Below are 19,989 nucleotides of genomic sequence, written 5' to 3'. Positions count from 1 at the left end.
CCCTGCCTCTCCACCCCACAGTAAACTTTTTCAACGTTAGAGCCTTTCTTATTCAAGTATGTGTTTCTCCACTCTCAGGCTCCAGCCTGTCCTATACTCTTGCCTTGTAGTGTCTTGAAGTAAATTCTTTAAAATTGCTTGCAAAATTTTATCTCTCACTTGTAGTGTTGTCTGCTTTAGGGCCACCTTCTTAAAGACGTTTTCTTTGACTATTTAAGCCTGCCAAGATCTCTCCAGGAGCAGAATTACTACAGCATGTGTTTATTCCGCATGCCTATTATTTAAACCCTCCTCCTGAACTAGACTGTAAGCTGGGAAAGAGCATGGGCTTTGAAATTAGACAGCCCCAGGTTCAAATTTCCCTTCTACCATTTACTATCAGCATAACTTTGGGCCGCTAACTCTGCTCTCGTTCTTTCAACTCACTGGGGTGTTTAAAGAGATGAATCGTTCACAAAACATCTAGTGCTGAAACTTGCAACACAGACAATAACTGGCAACTCCTTTCCCGCCTTAAGGAAAAAGATCCCAATGCACCTAAAAGGACATGAGCCTGCCTGCCATAGGCCCTAATAACTCCTCCTCAATTTACTTGGGACGACACATTCTGACCTAAGGGCAAAAAGGCACTCGAGCTCCTCAACGTCCCCTGTCCTCTGGGCGGAAGGCGGTGGAGATGAAAGTTGGTGAGTTGAACAAAACAGATTCCTCGTCAAACCTAAAGACGTGGAGCCCCACTGCTTTACTGCGGCCCTGCTCCCAACGTTGACACACTCTGCAAAGAGTGACATGTCACTAGGAACTTCAGGCACAGGATTTGACTGCTAGATGAGGCTTCGGCCTTGCCCAGATCCTCACCAACGACAGACACACCTTCCTCTCCCCACCCCACACCCCCGACCATTGGTGGCCCACGCCCAGGGGCGGCAGGAGGTGGGATGCGGGCGCTCTCCGAAACTCTGTGGTCCCGGAGGCCGGGGGAGACTCACTGCCGAGGCCTTTGGCCTGGTGAAGGAGCTCCTGGTCCCCGTCTTCTTGTAGCTCCCCCTCCACGGACTCCGCCACCGCCTCGGAGCGCTGCTCGGGTGGAGCGTCTCCCTTGGGCTGTCCGTCTCCCTGGTACTGCCGGTCACCCGCCTCCGGCTGCTCCAAGCCAAACCAACTGCTCAAACCCCGGAACATCCCGCCCGCGGGGCCGCCACCGCGGTCGGGGTCACCGGAGACCCTAGCGGGTGCCACCTACTCCCGACTCCACAAGGCGCGTCTCCCACGGCGATAATCGGAAGTACGACCTCGAAGCAGCCAGTCTATGTGTCGCCCCACCTCCACTGTTACTCAGCCGCCGGCCGCGCTAGCGTCACTTCCGGACAAAGGCCCCGCCCTCCCCGCTGACTGTTTATTTCGTAACTCGATAAGGCGTTTGGAAACCGGACAAAGGGCTTTCCCCACGTAGTCCCGCCCCGCTTCCTTTTCTCCTCCCCCGGCTTTGTGGGTTCCTGATCTAGGCCAGTACACCGCGTCTTTGTCACTCTAAGCAGCTTGGTTGGTGGTTTAGTCTCACCTTTTCTGGTTCTGCAGGGTTGGCCCCGCGGACATGGATGTCTTTAATCTCCTTGTGAGTCCACATCAAAACTAGCCCAGGCCCTCTGTGTCCACCTACCAATTTACAGGGAATACAGGGGACGGAGGAAACTATTAAAGGACACCACGGGATGCAGGGAGCAGAATCTAGGCTGTGAGAGACCACAGGCTGACGCCTTTGTTTCTTCAAATAAATTGCAAGCAAGGGGGGAAGGGGAACCTATAGATTAAAAACGACCTAAAAAACAACCCATGGCAACTTGCGGATTTTCTTTAGATCCTCAAACAAACACAGTGGAGAAAATTTTTTGACGTTTATAAGAATTGGAAATTTGGGGACTGGATAGTTCATGAGATTAAGAAATTGTTAAGTTTAAAAAATTTTAGTTGTGCTAGACAAACAAAATTTACCACCTTAATCTTTTTTTTTTTTTTTGTGGTACGCCGGCCTCTCACTGCTGTGGCCTCTCCCGTTACGGAGCGCAGACTCCGGACGCGCAGGCTCAGCGGCCATGGCTCACGGGCCCAGCCGCTCCGCGGCATGTGGGATCCTCCCGGACCGGGGCACAAACCCGTGTCCTCTGTATCGGCAGGCGGACCCTCAACCACTGCGTCACCAGGGAAGCCCCACCTTAATCATTTTTAAGTGTACAGTTAAGTAGTAGTAAGTACATTCACATTGTTACAAGTGGAACCAATCTCAATTGTTTTCCTGTTGCAAAACTGAAACTCTGTACCCACTAAACAACTTCGTTCTCCGTTCCCCCCATTCCCTGGCAACCAAGCTACTTTCTGTCTCTATGATTTTTGACTACTCCAGGAACCTCATATAAGTGGAATCATACCACATTTGTCTTTTTGTGACTGGTTCATTTCATTGAGCAAATGTCCTCAAGGTTCATACATGTTGTAGCATGTGTTAGAATTTCCTTAAAATTCTGCCTTAAAAAAGGCTACTTCGAACACTCTTTGACATAAATTGTAGCAATATTTTTTTGGATCTGTCTCCTAAGGCAGGGGTCCCCAACCCCTGGGGCCGCACAACAGGAGGTGAACGGCAGGCGAAAGAACGAAGCTTCATCTGCTGCTCCCCATGGCTCGCATTACCGCCTGAACCGTCCCCCGCCCCCCGTGGAAAAATTGTCTTCCACGAAGCCGGTCCCTGGTGCCAAAAAGGTTGCGCACCGCTGTCCTAAGGCAAAGGAAACAAAAGCAAAAATAAACAAATGGGACCTAATTAAACTTAACAGCTTTTACAGAGCAAAGAAAACCATCCATAGAATGAAAAGACAACCTACTGAATAGGAGAATATATTTGCAAAGGATATGACCGATAAGGGGTTAATATCCAAAATACAAAAAGAGCTCATACAACTTAATATCAAAAAAATCCAAACAACTTGATTAAAAAATGGGCAAAAGACCTGAATAGACATTTTTCCAAAGAAGACATACAGATAGCCAACAGGCACATAAAAGATGCTCAGCATCACTAATCATCAGAGAAATGCAAATCAAAATCGTAATGTGATATCACCTCACACCTGTCAGAATGGCTATCATCAAAATGACCACAAATAACAAATGTTGGTGAGGATGTAGAGAAAGGGAACCCTTGCACACTGTTGGCGGGAATGTAAATTGATAAAGCCACTGTGGAAAACATTATGGAGGTTCCTCAAAAAATTAAAACTAGAACTACCATACGATCTGGCAATTCCTCTCCTGGGTATATATCCAAAGAAAATGAAAACACTAATTCGAAAAGATACATGCACCCCGATGTTCATAGCAGCATTATTTACAATTGCCAATATATGGAAGCAACCTAAGGGTACATCAACAGACCAATGGATAAAGATGTGCTATATATATGCAACAGAATACTACTCAGCATAAAAAGGAATGAAATTTTGCCATTTGAACAGCATGGATGGACCTGGAGGGTTTTATGCTTAGTGAAATAAATCAGATGGAGAAAGACAACTACTGTATATCATCACTTATATGTGAAATCTAAAAAATAAAAAACAAACCAGTGATATAACAAAAACGGAGGCTATCTTAAAAAAGGCTGAAGAGTATTCCATTGTAAGTATATTGCACATTTTGTTTACCCATTCATGTGTGATGGACATAGGAATTATTAATTTTTAAATTGTGGTAATTGTGTGTGTGTGTATTTAAAAGAGTTCTAATCTTTTAGAATCATACTGAGATATTTACCAATGAAATAATAGGATGCCTGGCATTTGCTTCAAATTAATACAGGATGGGGGAAATGGGTGGGGATACAGATGAAACAAACCTGGCCATGGATTGATAATTGTTGAAGTTCGAGTTTTAGGTTTGCGTTTCTATATATTCAACTTTTCCCACAATAACGTGTAAACAAATGGACAACAACAAAAAACTGGCCAAGTGAAAAACTCCCCCTTCAGAGTAGGGAGTTCATGAATGTATTTCCCAAGCACCGTCTTAAGCATTAGGTATTCCTCCACCCCCCACCATCTTGAGAAGAGTAGCCTAGTTCCAGTGACCTGTGTGAGTATGTGGGGGACAGATTACAATTCTGATTTCCTTGCTCTCCAGTTTTCCAGCCTGAGGTATATTTACAATTCTGGTCCAGGACTTTTTTTTTTAAATTGGAGTATAGTTGCTTTACACTGCTGTGTCAGTTTCTGCTGCACAGCAAAGTGATTCAGCCATACGTGTACATATATCCCTTCTTTTTTGGATTTCCTTCCCATTTAGGTCACCACAGAGCACTGAGTAGAGTTCCCTGTGCTATACAGTAGGTTCTCATTAGTTACCTATTTTATATATAGTAGTATATATATGTCAATCCCAACTTCCCAATTCACCGCCCCCCCGTTCCCCCTTGGTATCCATACGTTTGTTCTCTACGTCTGTGTCTCTATTTCTTCTTTGCAAATAAGATCATCTATGCCATTTTTCTAGGTTCCACATGTATGTGTTAATATACTATATTTGTTTTTTTCTTTCCAACTTACTTCACTCTGTATGACAGTCTCTAGGTCCATCCACGTCTCTGCAAATGACACAATTTCATTCCTTTTTATGGCTAATATTCCATTGTACAGATGTACCACATCTTCTTTATCCATTCGTCTGTCGATGAACACTTAGGTTGCTTCCATGTCCTGGCTATTGTAAATAGTGCTGCAGTGAACATTGGGGTGCACGTATGTGTCTTTTTGAATTATGGTTTTCTCAGTGTATATGTCCAGTAGTGGGATTGCTGGGTCATATGGTAGTTCTATTTTTAGTTTTTTAAGGAACCTCCATACAGTTCTCCATAGTGGCTGTATCAGTTTACATTCCCACCAACAGTGTAAGAGGGTGCTCCAGGACTTTAGCTTAACAGGCTCAACCTACTTTATTTTTCCAAACAGCTTTATCGAGATATAATTCACATGCCATCTACACCTGTTGAAACTATACAATTCAATGGTTTCTGTTGTATTACACCATTATTATTTTTTAAAATTTATTTAAGTAATTTATTTTTGGCTGCGTTGGGTCTTTGTTGCTGTGTGCGGGCTTTCTCTAGTTGTGGCGAGCAGGGGCTACTCTTCATTGCGGTGCGCGGACTTTTCATTGCAGTGGCTTCTCTTGTTGCAGAGCACAGGCTGTAGGCGCGCACACTTCAGTAGTTGTGGCACATGGGCTTCAGTATTTGTGGCTCGCGGGCTCTAGAGCACAGGCTCAGTAGTTGCGGTGCACAGGCTTAGTTGCTCCGCAGCATGTGGGATCTTCCCGGACCAGGGCTCAAACCTGTGTCCCCTGCATTGGCAGGCGGATTCTTAACCCCTGCACCACCAGGGAAGCCCCATTAATTTTTTAAACTGTGTAAACATATATATAACATAAAACTTGCCATTTTAACCATTGTTAAGTGTACAATTCTGTGGCATCAATGACATTCCAAGCTGTTTTTAGAGTCTGGGTATTGATTAACCTTTGAAAGTCAGGAGATATCTTAGGACCAGTGCCTTTCTAGGATTTAGTCAGAACCTGAAAGTGGTCAACACTTTCCAAAAAAAGGATATTTGGTTCAAGGGTGATTGGAATGAGCCTGGAATTTCAGTCAGAAGCCTAGGACAGGGGTGCTAACTCCACTATCTAATGGGTGAATAAACTTGACTCATTACTCATCGTTTCCCCTTCGAGTTTCTTCACCTATGAAAGGAATACAGTGCTGACCCTTCTGATAGCAGAGGTGGGGGCCATCCCTTTCAGCCTTACTTTTGCTCTATCTCCACCCAAAATCATGACAAAGTCCATGTTCCCCAGGGTTTACAATCGTCCTGAAGGTTAGAATTCTTCAAAACAAAAGATTATAAAAGAACACGAGGGACTTCCCTGGTGGTCCCGTGGTTAGGACTCCACGCTCCCACTTCCAGGTGCATGGGTTCAATCCCTGGTCAGGGAAGGGGAACCAAGATCCCACATGCCACTTGGCGCCTGCCAAAAAAAAAAAAAAAAAGTAAAAAAGAACACAAGCCGTCAACTTAATGACAGACTTCTTTTTCTTCTTCTTTTTTTATCCTCAATGCTATATAGTCCATGAATAAAACACCTGTTGAATGAGTGTACACTCTGATCCCACACAAATCAATAAATCTGGACCCTGTTATCAAATTTGTTTTTCTGCTCAAATATTTTCCCATTTTGGATTAATGATACCATAGCTATCATAACCCCTTTGTATTCACAAAGTATCCTTCATCTGTTGACCTCGTAGATTAATAAAATAAGGATGAGGCCTTATATCCTGTGGTGAAGAGTCTGACTTTGGGGATAGATATTTTGGTCAGGGCATTTCACATCTCTAAGCCTCAGGTTCTTCATTATAAAAAGGGGATCTTAATAGCTGTCCTGGTTGTAAAAAGGAAACAAAGTACCGAAATGTGGAGGGAAGCCTTACATACGTGGCAGGTATTAAGTATCACCATCCATGTCAACCTGTTTCACAAGCATTCTTCCCACTGGGTCCTCTGGAAGACTTGTTTCACAAGAAAGCCCTCTGTGCTTCCGGCCTTTTTACAAGGTGCTTTCTCCTTAAAAAAAAAAAATTTTTTTTCTTGGCCTCCATGGAGACTTGGGTCTCCCCTACCATTCCTGCTGAGTGGAGCCTCTTCTCATTTTCCCAGAAGTTGACAACACCATCCTCAGCTCCTTACTGCTTCTTCCATGGCACTGCTCTGTCATTCTTGATAGGGAGAAACTCCCTTTTGTTTTGAAACTCATCGAATTTTGCCAGACATCCCTCTACCCTTCTTTGTTGCTGTCATTTACTAGCTTCGGGGTTGCTTCTCCACATTCACTGGAGACTTGGTTCCTTGGCCTCAACTGACTCCTCCAATTTCCACCATCCTTCCGGGGGCCTTCAATGTCCCCCACACTGGCCTGGTGGGCCTAGACCCAATTCCAGTGACGCCCATCTCACTTGACTCCGTTCCAGAGTCAGACCCTAAACTGGATCATCTCCTGGAATTGCTTCCCCTTTGACATCGCCGACACCCACACTGTGGTGACAACTCCTCAGTTCCTTCACTCCCACAGGCCCTCATCTTTTGGTCCATCTCTTTTCTCTCTTCCAGTCTATCCACTCCCTGCTCCTCTCCCTTCCTTTCCTCTGGGGACTAGACCCCTGGTGCGTCACTACCATCACATTCTTTCAGTGCTCTTAACTTCCTCACTCTCATCCTTCTACTCTACTCAACCAGCAAACTCTGGTTTTATCAATATCAATATTTATATACCGACCTATAGACATCTTGCACAACTATAGCTGGAGGTCATTACACAATGATGGTTTCTAGACTCCACTGGGTCTTCAATGATGCTCTCCTCACTCGACCCTCTGGTGACTCACCTGGTCATTCAAAATTTTCACCACTTTCCTAACCCTTCCGTCTGATTCCAAACCCTCCTATTGTCCCTAGTTAGATCCTTTCTCCTTCAGTGGTTTATGTTCTTCCCTTCGCCTTAATAACCTCCTGTGTCCTTTCCTGGCACCAAGGCACTAACCATCCTCCAAATACTCTTTAAAAAGTCACTCGGCGAAGCCCTGATTGTCGTCCTTCTGCCCCTCGCATTTTAAATATTAATTTTTGCTACACGCGTACTGTTCCAGGAACCTTACTGATTCCAGTAGAGGTGTAGCCCTCACCCCAGATTGTGAGCCCCTCAAAGGCCGGCATCCCATCTGATCGTCGTCCTCTGCTCGGCGCTCCCGCAGTTGCTCTCCGTGACCGAGAGAAGCTCTTTCCGGCGCCGAGAGCGGGACGCGAGGACCCGAGCAGGGTCTGGGCGTGCCGAGGGGCCGGGGCGCCGGGACCTGGCGTTCACCCGAGTCTCCGAGGTGCCGGTGCTCAGCAAGCCGCGGAGGGGAGGAGCAGTTCCCGGGCTGAGCCTGGCCTGGGGCCAAGTGCGTCCAGGGCGGAGGGTGACGGGAAGCCACCAACGCCTGAGGAGTCACTTTTGGGGCGCTTGTTTCGGAGCATTGCACAAACCCGGGTGCCAACCCCGAGCTCACCGGCGTGAGTCAGTGGGGCCCGCGGCTGCAGGAGAGGGGGAGGTGGGCGAGGAGGGCGCCATGCACCCCGAGGCCCGCGCGGGCGGCGGGAGGGACACGGGGTCGACTCGAGACGCCTCTGGCGGCGGACCCCTCCCCAGCCCGACAGGTGAGCGCGGGCGGGCCTCGGGGCGGAGCTCGCCGGCTCCAACGACCACCCTCCGCGCCACCGCCGCCGCCAAAGCACAGGTAACTCCCCGCCAGGGCCTCAGCGCCGGGGCCGCCCTCCAGCCCGCGGCCCCAGCCCGGCGCGCACATGGGACCGGGAGCCTTTGTCCCCTCCGAGGGCGGCCACCGCACGCGTCCCAGCACCTTGTGCTCTCTGCCCGCGGGCAGACAGCGGCGGGGCAAGGCCGGGGCCCTGGGAGTCCGCCCTGCGGCGGCCGGCGGCCCGCGGCCCGTGCTCTGAAGCGCCGCGTACGCGAGCGGCGCTTCGGCGCGCACCCCGCCTCGGAACCGGGCGCTGGGGCCCGCCGCGGCCCCCGCCCGGTTGCCCCCGGGCCCCGGGAGCCCCGAGATGGCGTTGGCAGAAGTGCAGCCCCGCGCGGAGTGAGATGGCCTTTCTGTCTCCTCCCCCGCCCGGGGCGCTAGTTAAACCGCGACCCTCGCGTTTCCCGGGTCGCAGCTGGTTAGGGCGCTCTGAGCCCGAGTCCGCTGCTGCTACAACATAGCTTTCTTTCTAAAACAGTTTCTCCACATTTGATGTCTAATTTACGTTCAGTAAAATGCCCCCATTTTAAGCGTGCAGATCGGGGATTTTGACAAATTATACACAAGTGTAACCACTACCCCAACGTAGACATAAACCATTTCCATCACTCCAGAAAGTTCCCTCGTGCTCCTCTCCGGTCGATCCACAACCGCCTTCACCCCTTGATTTCCATCAGAGCTTAGTTTTGCCTGTTCTAGAACTTCATAAGGTGGGCTCATGCAGTAAGTACTCTTGTTTTTGACTACTTTTTAAATGGCCGTCATTGAGAAGGTATCTATTGGTGCATCTGTTTTTAGTTGCTTTAGGCCTGCACTGTCCAGTGTGAGTTGAGATGTGCTGTGCGTAGACACACCTAATTTCGGAAGACATTACAAAAAAAAAAAAAAAGGGATGTAAATTATCTCACCCAAATATTCTTACATTGATTATGGGCTGATTATGGGTATTTTGGATACCTTGGGTTAAATAAGATATTATTAAAATGAACTTAATCTTGTTTCTTTTTACTTTTTATATGGCTACTGGAAAATTTAAAATTACACAGTGTAATTTTTTTTAATGTTTTTATTGGACAGTGGACAGCCCTACACATGCCTATTTTACAGACAATTGGGTCTGCTCACTGCATATAAGAGTAAATGTAAATAATGGTCTTCACAAGAGAAAAAAAATCCCAATTGTAGAAGTAGCTTGAAGAACCTGCTTTGCCTGTTGTTTTAAAATTTTGCTTCAAACTTACTTGTTTGCTTAAAATAGATAGAAAGGACCAGGTGTCTCCTTGATATTGTTACATTTTCGAAAAGGACTTTGTAAAATATCTGATATGCTTAAAAATGTATCTTGTGCTTTTGAAAATATGAAAAAGTAATAATTGCCTGCAACCCAACCACCTAAATATATACTAAAATGTAGCATTTTGGTGTAATTTGACCAGTCTTAATTTAAAAAAAACAGTTGAGATAATAATATATTTAATTTTATATCCTGCTCTGTTGTGTAACATAAGCATACCTTATATGAAAGATTCTTAGGCTTTTGACAACCACATAATGTGCCTTCTCATAAATACTCTCCAGTTTTCTATGGCATTTTTCCATTTTGCTAACTTTTACAAATGGGAAGTCATTTTAATAGTGTGACAGTGCCAGAATAAGGTAGTTACAGAACAGCTTATTTGCCCCTTTATCCAACAGGAAAGGTGAAGACCAAGAGGACAGGGACCTTGACTTTTTGTTCACCCCCATATCTGCAGGACCTGGGAACATGTCAAGCATATAATTTGTCTGGGAGGAAGAAAATTTCCTTCTACGTTCTTCTGCTGGTCTAAGAATTAAGTTGACATGAGACAGATTAACAGGAGAAAATCAAATAAAAGTTTAATAACGTGTATACATGGGAGAGACCCAGGAAAACTTAGTCACTTGCTAAAATGGTTGAAACCCTTGCCTTAAATACCATCTTCAGCTCAAGACAAAAGAAGATGTTGTGGGTAGTAGTTTGGGACTTCAAAAGGGAAGAGGGCAGGGCTTCCCTGGTGGCGCAGTGGTTAAGAATCTGCCTGCCAATGCAGGGGACACAGGTTCGAGCCCTGGTCCGGGAAGATCCCACATGCTGCGGAGCAACTAAGCGCGTGTGCCACAACTACTGAGCCTGTGCTCTAGAGCCCGCGAGCCGCAACTACTGAGCCCATGCTTCTAGAGCCCGAGCTCCACAACAAGAGAAGCCACCACAATGAGAAGCCCGCACCCTGCAAAAAAGAGTAGCCCCCGCTCGCCACAGCTAGAGAAAGCCCGCGCACAGCAACAAAGACCCAACGCAGCCAAGAGTAAATAAATGAATAGTTAAAAAAAAAAAAAAGGGAAGAAGGCAATTAACATGGAGATGGAAAGGCAAATATTTTGGTAAACAAATGTTTGCTAGGTCAGGCAGAGACAGTGGTACACAGAGTGGACTCTGATCTCTAAGAGCTTCCCCGACCACATCTAGTTCATATTCTCTGAAGATATCTCTGGTGATAGCTCTATGCCAGGAACAGGCCCTTTATCTAAATTCTTTAGGCAGCAAAGGGGGCAATAAAAAAGAAGGACTTCCTGAGTCTTCTGTTTCTTAAAAATAATCAAACTAAATTAATGCTCATGCCAAAGAGGCACATTTTGGTGTGGCAGATTTTCCTCCTCTGCCTGTTCCATAAACGTTTATGAGCTGACTGAATCAGTGAATAGAGGGCTCTGAAAAATAAGAGCTAACCTTGACTTAGCACTTGGGCGCTCTCTTTGTAAATACCCACACAGCTCTATACGGCTGGCACTGGTATTATTTCTGTGTACTGCACAGGTGGAGAAAATTGAGGTTTAGAGAAGTTGAAATTGCCCAGGGTCATAGCTATTAAGTGACAGCACTTGAGCTCAGGCTGTCTGACTCCAGAGGAGGGACACTTATCAAAATAGAAAAAAATCAACAGTGGGTTGAGTAAGGGAAGACTGTGATGAAATTCCCACTCTAACAACTACCTCGGCTAGTAGAAGTGGCAAGAGATGAATATTCAGATACATTTTGGATCTATAGGAGGAGCATTCTGGGTTTGGACTGAAAATCTTTTAGGCTAAATCTAGCTCAGGTGAGTGGATGGCCAGGTGGGTAGTAAAGAGGAACGGTGACATTGAACATGATCAACTGTGTTGTGTAGAGAAAGGCAGGCCCAGGGCCTTAAGGAAGCCATTTGGGATGGGACTTGTATATTTTGGATGGCTTCAGTTTACTCGCCTTGACGGTGGTCAGCTAATTCAAATTGAACTCACAGCTCTGAAGTGAAAGGGCTCTACACCTTTTAAGTTAAGCTGGTTGTTTTTTTTAAAAATTTATTTATTATTTATTTTTGGCTGTGTTGGGTCTTCGTTTCTGTGCGAGGGCTTTCTCTAGTTGTGGCGAGCGGGGGCCACTCTTCATCGCGATGCGCGGGCCTCTCACTATCACGGCCTCTCTTGTTGCGGAGCACAGGCTCCAGACACACAGGCTGGGTAGTTGTGGCTCATGGGCCTAGTTGCTCCGCGGCACGTGGGATCTTCCCAGACCAGTGCTCGAACCCGTGTCCTCTGCATTGGCAGGCAGATTCTCAACCACTGTGCCACCAGGGAAACCCAAGCTAGTTGGTTTTGAAAGTAGAGGAAACTACAAAATCAGAATAGGCATTCCTTTGGGAAAGACAGGCAGATAGGATAAGCGGGTAGCTGAAATCATTCCTACCTGATTGCATTTGAGCTTGATATCCAGGTATTTAAAAACATTTGTGAATTACAATAGAAAGTGGGATTTATAGTTATTAGCTTTTTTTAGTTACTCTCTTTTCTTGTAGTTGCGATTTTATATTAATAGTCTTAGTTGGCCGTTTGTTTGCACGTCAGGACCACACGAATAATGCCGTTAAGGCTCACCTTCACGTGCATGGTGAAATGGCAAGGGCAGAAGGCCCCTGCCCAGGCTCAAGGGGAAAACAATAGTTCTCAGAGTAGAGTAGCCCAAGTAGCTCTTGGGCTTCCTGTCTGCCTCTAAAACAAAAGGGTTTGAATCAGACAGCAGCAGGAAAGTCAAAAAAAAATTTCTTTATGACATAATATTTTCTCTTTTTTTTTTTCTGCTTGAATATTTCTGCATGGTGAAATGGATGGGTAAGGAACAGATTCAGTCTTCCACATGCATAGTTAAGGAGGATACATTTATTATTATTAATAGTGACATTAGTAGCTAACTTTTACTAAGTTCTTACTGTATGTTAATATAGGGGTCAATTTTGACCCCCTCTAAGCCAGGTATCAGCAAACATTTTCTATAAAAGATAGAAAATATTTCAGGCTTTGTGGGCCAGAGGTCTCTGTTTTCCCAGCTACTCAGCTCTGCCATTGTAGCCAGAAAGCCACCAGAGACAATATGTAAATGATGGGCATGGCTCTGTGCTAATAAAACTTGATTTATGGACACTGAAGTTTGAGTTTCATACAATTTTATGTGCTAATAAAACTTGATTTATGGACACTGAAGTTTGAGTTTCATACAATTTTAATGTGTCATGAAATATTCTTCTTTTGATCTTTTCTCAGTCATTTAAAATATAAAACATTCTTAGCTTGGCGACTATACAGAAACAGACAGTGGGCCAGATGTGACCTATGGGCCCTGGTTTCCAGACCTCTGATCTGTACCTTAGCTCATTTAATCCTCACAACCATCTGCAAGATTTTTTATTTTGTTTTGTTTTTAACATATTTATTTATTTGGCTGCGTCAGGTCTTAGTTGCGGCACGTGTGATCTAGTTCCCTGACCAGGGATTCAACCCGGGCCCCCTGCATTCAGAGCGCAGTCTAAACCACTGGAGACCAGGGAAGTCCCAAGATTTTTTAAAATGTTGGCATATTTGAATACTGATTTAAAAAATAGACTGTTTTTATTTAATTTTATTTTTTTAATTAAAAAATGTATTTATTTTTGGCTGCGTTGGGTCTTTGTTGCTGTGCTTGGGCTTTCTCTAGTTGTGGTGAGCGGGGGCTGCTCTTGTTGTGGTGCGCGGGCTTCGCATTGTGGTGGATTCTCTTGTTGCGGAGCATGGGCTCTAGGCGCGTGGGCTTCAGTAGTTGCGGCATGCAGGCTCAGTAGTTGTGGCTTGCAGGCTCTAGAGCACAGGCTCAGTAGTTGTGGTGCATGGGCTTAGTTGCTTCGCAGCATGTGGGATCTTCCCGGACCAGGGATTGAACTCGTGTCCCGTGCATTGACAGGTGGATTCTTAACCACTGCACCACGAGGGAAGTCCCCCCAAATAGGCTATTTTTAGAGCAATTTTAGGTTCACAGCAAAACTGAGCAGAAAGTACTGAGTTTCCATACACCCACTGCCCCATGCCCACAGCGTTCCTCATTACCAACATCCTGAACCAGAGCGGTACATTTGTTACAGTCAATGAAGCTACACATCATTATCATTCCAAGTCCATAGGTCACATTAGAGTTCACTCTTGGTGTTATACATTCTGTGAGTTTGGACAAATGTATAATGACCTGTATCCACCATTATAGAATCATACAGAATAGTTTCACTGCCCTAAAAATCCTCTGTGCTCCACCTATTCATCTTTCCCTCCCACACTAACCTCTGAAAACCACTGATCATTTTACTGTCTTCATAGTTTTGTCTTTTCCAGAATGTCATATAGTTGGAATCATGCAGTATGTGCCTTTTCAGATGGGCTTCTTTCACTTAGTAACATGCACTTTTCTCCACGTCTTTTCATGGATTGGTAGCTCATTTCTCTTTAGTGCTGAATAATATTCCAAGGGATTGGTACTTTTTATTCCATTTCACAGATGAAGAAACAGGTACAGAAAGGATTGGTAACTCGCCCAGGTATAGCTTCTACAGATCTGACTCCAGAGCCTGATCTCTTAAAAATTTTACCATGCTTCTGAATCCCAGAGAATTTTGGCTTCTTATGATGAAGTTTGTCACACGACAGAGTTGGGGTAAATGTAACATCAGGGTAATGGAGCCAGACATTTTGCTGTATCCAGAGCTTCCTGCATGTCGACAAGAAAGAAAAACCTAGACGATAAGACTTTGTTTCAAATACTTAGAAAAAGTGCTGTGTGCTTTTGAAATTCTGGTCCAACACACTCTCCACTTTACTGGTTTAAGAACATGTTTCTCTTCCCTGACCCTTAATTTCATTACCTTTCAGATTCTATCTGGGTGCTGGCACTCAGCCACTCCTCTGCCAATGAAGTACATCTTGGTCACTGGTGGGGTCATCTCGGGCATCGGTAAAGGGATCATAGCAAGCAGCATTGGGACGATTCTAAAATCATGTGGACTGCGAGTTACTGCCATCAAAATCGACCCCTATATAAACATCGATGCGGGCACTTTTTCACCTTATGAGCACGGTATGAGGGAGGACCACTTCCCCCCTGTGAAGCACTGGGTTAAACTGAGGTTCTTTCTTGTATTTGGGGTAATTTCTTTAGGACAGAGTTCCAGAAGTAGAGCTGCTGGGTCATACATTTTGGATCTGTGAATGTTCTCATGGTTATTGATACATTTTTTCTGATTGCTGATGACATTCTAAATGAGTCCACCCTTTTGGAAAACAGTGTGTGAGGATACCATTCTCCCTGTACCTTTTGTAGTATGGATTATGTTTTGTTTTATTTTATCATAAAGGTAATATATTTCTCAACATTTCATTGTTAAGAGAAAAACTCAGACAATATAGAATATATTGACAATATAGAATGACCGGAAGAAAATAAAAATCGTCCATTTCCCACCGCTTGGAATAATAATAATAATAATAATAATTATTATTATTATTATTTTTGCGGTATGCGGACCTCTCACTGTTGTGGCCTCTCCCGTTGCGGAGCACAGGCTCCGGACGCACAGGCTCAGCGGCCACGGCCCACGGGCCCCGCCGCTCCGCGGCATGTGGGATCTTCCCGGACCGGGTCACGAACCCGCACCCCCCGCATCGGCAGGCGGACTCCCAAGCACTGCGCCACCAGGGAAGCCCTATACTAATTATTTTTATTTATTTATTTATTATTATTATTTTGGCTATGCCGCGCAGCTTGTGGGATCTTAGTTCCCTGACCAGAGATCAAACCTGTGACCCCTGCAGTGGAAGTGCAGAGTCCTAATCACTGGACCGCCAGGGAATTCCCTATACTAATTATCTTAAAAAAGGCACTAGCCCTTATATACTTTCTTCTTAAACTTTTTACATACAAGCAAGAAAGTGTATAAATCATAAGTACCAGTAGATGAAATGAACATAATGTGTAATCAGCCTCCAGCTCAAGAAACAGAAACCCTCTTTATGCCCCTTCCAGTCTCTCCCCATCTGAAACGACCAGGGTAACCATTATCCTGTCTTCTAACATTATAGATCAGTTTTGCTTATTTTTGAACTTTAAATGAACTGAATCTTAGCCATACTATTTTTTTTAATTGAAGTATAGTTGATTTACAATGTTTCAGGTGTACAGCAAAGTGATTCAGTTATACATATATATATTCTTTTTCAGATTCCTTTCCGTTATAGGTTTTTATAAGGTATTGAATATAGTTCCCTATTCTATATAGTAGGTCCTTGTTGTTTATCTGTTTTATATATAGTAGTAGGTATCCGTTAATCCTGAATTCCCAATTTATCTCTCCCCTAGTCATACTATTTTTCAATCAAAAATTTAAAACTTAATCTACTATAGACATTTTAATAGATTCTATACTTCTAAAGGCTGCACAGAATCTATACAATAATAGGAAATAATTTCCAATTTATTGATATTATAAACAACACTGTGAAGGGAAACTTTAAAATTTATTTTTTTAACATAAATGCCTAGGTACAGAATTTCTGATTTGGTGGGTAGGTATGTTTTTCAGGTGTTTCAGTTTTCTTTATACCTTTGCTGAATACTATTCTTTTTAAACTTTACTAACCTGAGAGTACACCAAACAACCAAAAAAAGGAATAACCAGGGATCGAACCTGTGCCCCCTGCAGTGGAAGCGTGGAGCCCTAACCACTGGACTGGCAGAGAATTCCTGGGTATCTCATTATGTTAATTTAGATTTCTTTGATTTTCATTTTGTCGGTGGAGTGGCTTATTTAAGTCTATGGAAGATTGTATGTTTGTTTGAAACTATCACCCAGCTTCCTGGGTAGAGTAAATTCCCTGCCCCACTGACTTTGGCCTTTGGCCATGTAGGATGGTTAACTCTTCCTGGTTTGTTTGGAACTTTCCTGGTTTTGAAACCGAAACTCCTGAATCCTGGGAACCCTTTTACTCCTGGGCAAACCAGAGAGGTCAGTCACCTTATTTGGCCATGTGATTTGTTTTGCTCTGTGGGATATTAGTGAATATGAAATATGCCTTTGTTGAAGTAGAACTTTTCAATGCAATGGCATAATTTGACTCAGTCTCTGTCGTCTTTCTGCCCTCTGCTGTGAGAGCTGCACGCCCCATATAGGGATTTCTCCTTCAGCCCGGGTCCTGGAATAAGAAGGCACAAGGTAGACTCACAACTGACCCACAACCCCTACGTAACATGAGGGAGAAATCAGTAAATGTTTTCTAAGTCGCTGAGATTTTAGGGTTGTTTGGTAGGCAGCAGAATTGACTAACGCCATGTGTTATGCCAATTTTCCTTTGGATTTTGAAAAATGATTTTCAAGAATACTTTGTGCAGAGTATATTAACCTATACTTACCACATGTATATATTTTTACTCTGTTTGCAGTTTGTCTTAATATTACTTCTGCTGCTGATAAATTTCATTTTACCATTTGTGTGACTAAATGTATCAGCTGTTTCCTTTATGGTTTCTGCCTTTGATGTCACCTGTAAGCTTCTCTGTCCCAGGAATATTTAAATATTCATCTATATTTTCTTCTGGCACTTTTAGAGTTTCATTTGGTTTTACTTTATTTTTTTCTTCCAGTTTTATTGAGGTATAGTTGAAATTCAGCACTGTATAAGTTTAAGGTGTACAGCATAATAATTTGACTTACATACATCATGAAATGATTATCACAATGTTTAGTTGAACATCCATCATCTCATACAGATGCAAAATTAAAGAAGTAGCAAAAAATTGTTTCCCTTGTGATGAAAACTGTTAGGATGTACTCTCTTAACTTTCATGTATAACATAGAGGGGTGTTAATTATATTTATGTTGCTGTACATTACATCCCTAGTACTTACTTATCTTATAACTGGAAGTCTGTACCTTTCGACCACCTTCATCCAATTCCCCTCACCCCACCCCTATCCTCTGGTAAGCACAAATCTGATCTCTTTTTCTATGAGTTTGCTTTTGAAGTATAATTGACTTACAACACTGTGTTCCTGGTGCACAATATAGTGATTTGATGTTTCTGTACATTTTTAAATGATCACCACCATTTGCTTTTACTTTAATATTGTTAATACATCTGGAATTTAATTTGGTGGGAGATGAGGATGTAACATAATTTTTTCTCTAAATTTTTTTCTGATTAGCCACTATTCCTAATTGCAATTATCAAAGATTGCATCCTTTCTCCACTGACTTGAAATACCACCTTTCAGTATATACTAAATTTCTGTCTTTGTATTCTGCTCTGTTCCAGATCTCTTTGTTTATTCCTGCCTACCATTTTAATAACTGCAGCTTTTTATTATCAGGACTTTTCTCATTATTCCTTTTCTCCTTTTTTAAACATTGAAATGTTAGTTGTCTTCAAGATTAACTTCAGAGTCCTTTTATCAAAGTTTATGAGAAATGACTCTTTAAATTTGGGGAAGAATTAAACACTGCAAATATTGACTGGCCTATTCAGGAACTGTATAAGTGGCTTTCATTTTATCCATACCTTCTTTTATGTCTCTGAAGTAAAGTTTTCTTCATATAGGTCCTACACATTTCTTTGAAATTTATTTCTGTGTATTTTACCTACTTTGATTTGTAATGATATCTTTGGTTTTTTTAGTCATGTATTAAATTCCTTTATGTAATAGGGACTTTTTGGGGTATTTTGTGTAGTATTTGTTCATGTTGTCTTATTCCATATTTGTATATACTGAAATATATAAATATATACACTTTTTTTGAATTTTATTTTATTTATTTTTTTAACACATATATATTTTAATCTTCCTTTACTCACTGTTATTTTTTAAGGGCTTTTATTTTTATTTATTTTTCATGTGTTTTGTTTTGGTAATCACACCTGTTTTTCTTCCAAATTAACTTTAGTTTCACTGTCAAGTTAAAAAAAATCTGTTGGCATTTTTATTATAATTGCATTAAATCAAAAAAAAAGTTCTTGAAAACATGATCTACAGCTTTTATTTTTCTTCTAAAAACATAATAGGAATCTAAAATTTTAAAATTTAGGAATCTAAAATTTCAAGACCTTTGCCGTATACCTGGAGAATTGCCAAACTGGATTGGGCCTGAATTAACTAGAGAGATTTCAGAGATCTTCCCCTATTTGGCAGAAGTTAAGATGATCAAAGTACAAAGACTTTTCCATGGATTGGCAATTCCTGATAAACATGAGAAAGTAGAATTTGAACTGGAAATGGAATTTGGGAAACACGAAAATATTGCAATTTCATCATTTTGCTCTTTTGTCCTTAAAGTTAGAGATCTTTCCGGTCACACATAGGTACCTTATGAGGGAGACATAAATGAGACTATAAAAGGCTTCTGATTAGGTTCAGAAGCTAGCCAACCTTCTTTTTATGCTGTGAACATCTAGCTATAGAAGTAAATGATAGAATTTCCTTAATCAGGGAGAGGTTCAGTTCTGACAAGTGGCTTTAGGACATTGGACTCCCAATCGATGCCCTCAAGTAACGCTGGAGACCCAGAGGCATGCCTAGTAGTCAACACAGTTGCCGGTCATGTGATTAAGTCTTCATCTATACACACTTTTAAAAAATTAATTAATTAATAAAAATTTTTTTTTTGGCTGTGTTGGGTCTTTGTTGCTGCCCACAGGCTTTCTCTAGTTGTGGTGAGCAGGGGCTACTCTTCATTGTGGCGCGCGGGCTTCTCACTGCCGTGGCTTCTCTTGTTGCAGACCTTGGGCTCTAGGCACGTGGGCTTCAGTAGTTGTGGCACGCAGGCTTCAGTAGTTGCGGCGTGTGGGCTTAGTTGCTCTGCGGCATGTGAAATCTTCCCGGACCAGGGCTTGAACCTGTGTCCCCTGCATTGGCAGGTGGATTCTTAACCACTGCGCCACCAGGGAAGTCCCAAGTCTTCATCTGTATCCTTCATCACGGTGCTGTTGTGCAGGTGGCTTGTTGCTCACTTTCTTTTTGGCCTCAGTTTCACCAACTCGCCCCGTGGGCTAGTGGAGGCCCTGCTTTTCATCTACTGTCTGTTCAATAATGACTTTACCCAAGACTGGAATCAATGAAAATTTTCTTACGCCCATTTCAGAGTCTGGGATACTGATGCTTTGAAGTCAATTGCTATTTGTTTTAAAAATTGCTGTTTTAAAGTCCCTTTTTCATGTGGTATATGATGAGTTTGGAAAAGCTAAATCTTGAGGA

The 19,989-nt window shown here is 43.2% G+C and overlaps 2 protein-coding genes across 4 annotated transcripts in view; one reads left to right on the top strand and one right to left on the bottom strand.

The window, feature by feature from the left end:
- SYAP1 (synapse associated protein 1) overlaps positions 1–1,306 on the bottom strand; it is a 32,027-nt gene extending 30,721 nt beyond the window's left edge. The window contains exon 1 of the mRNA XM_082864462.1: positions 990–1,306. Coding sequence (XP_082720588.1) covers positions 990–1,182 — 193 coding nt within the window. The 5' untranslated portion in view covers positions 1,183–1,306. The remainder of the gene's footprint in view (positions 1–989) is intronic.
- Positions 1,307–8,053: 6,747 nt separating this feature from the next.
- CTPS2 (CTP synthase 2) overlaps positions 8,054–19,989 on the top strand; it is a 110,374-nt gene continuing 98,438 nt past the window's right edge. Inside the window, exons 1-2 of one of the 3 annotated variants that reach the window (XM_082865289.1) lie at positions 8,063–8,150; positions 14,621–14,825. In XM_082865289.1, coding sequence (XP_082721415.1) covers positions 14,660–14,825 — 166 coding nt within the window. In that variant the 5' untranslated portion in view covers positions 8,063–8,150; positions 14,621–14,659. Of the gene's footprint in view, positions 8,375–14,620; positions 14,826–19,989 lie in introns of all 3 variants that reach the window. The other 2 variants (XM_082865290.1, XM_082865291.1) reach the window with 2 other exon arrangements.

Source organism: Leucopleurus acutus (genome assembly GCF_964270905.1).
Source record: "Leucopleurus acutus genome assembly, chromosome: X".
Lineage (NCBI taxonomy): Eukaryota > Metazoa > Chordata > Mammalia > Artiodactyla > Delphinidae > Leucopleurus > Leucopleurus acutus.
This window is presented reverse-complemented; position numbering and strand designations above follow the sequence as displayed.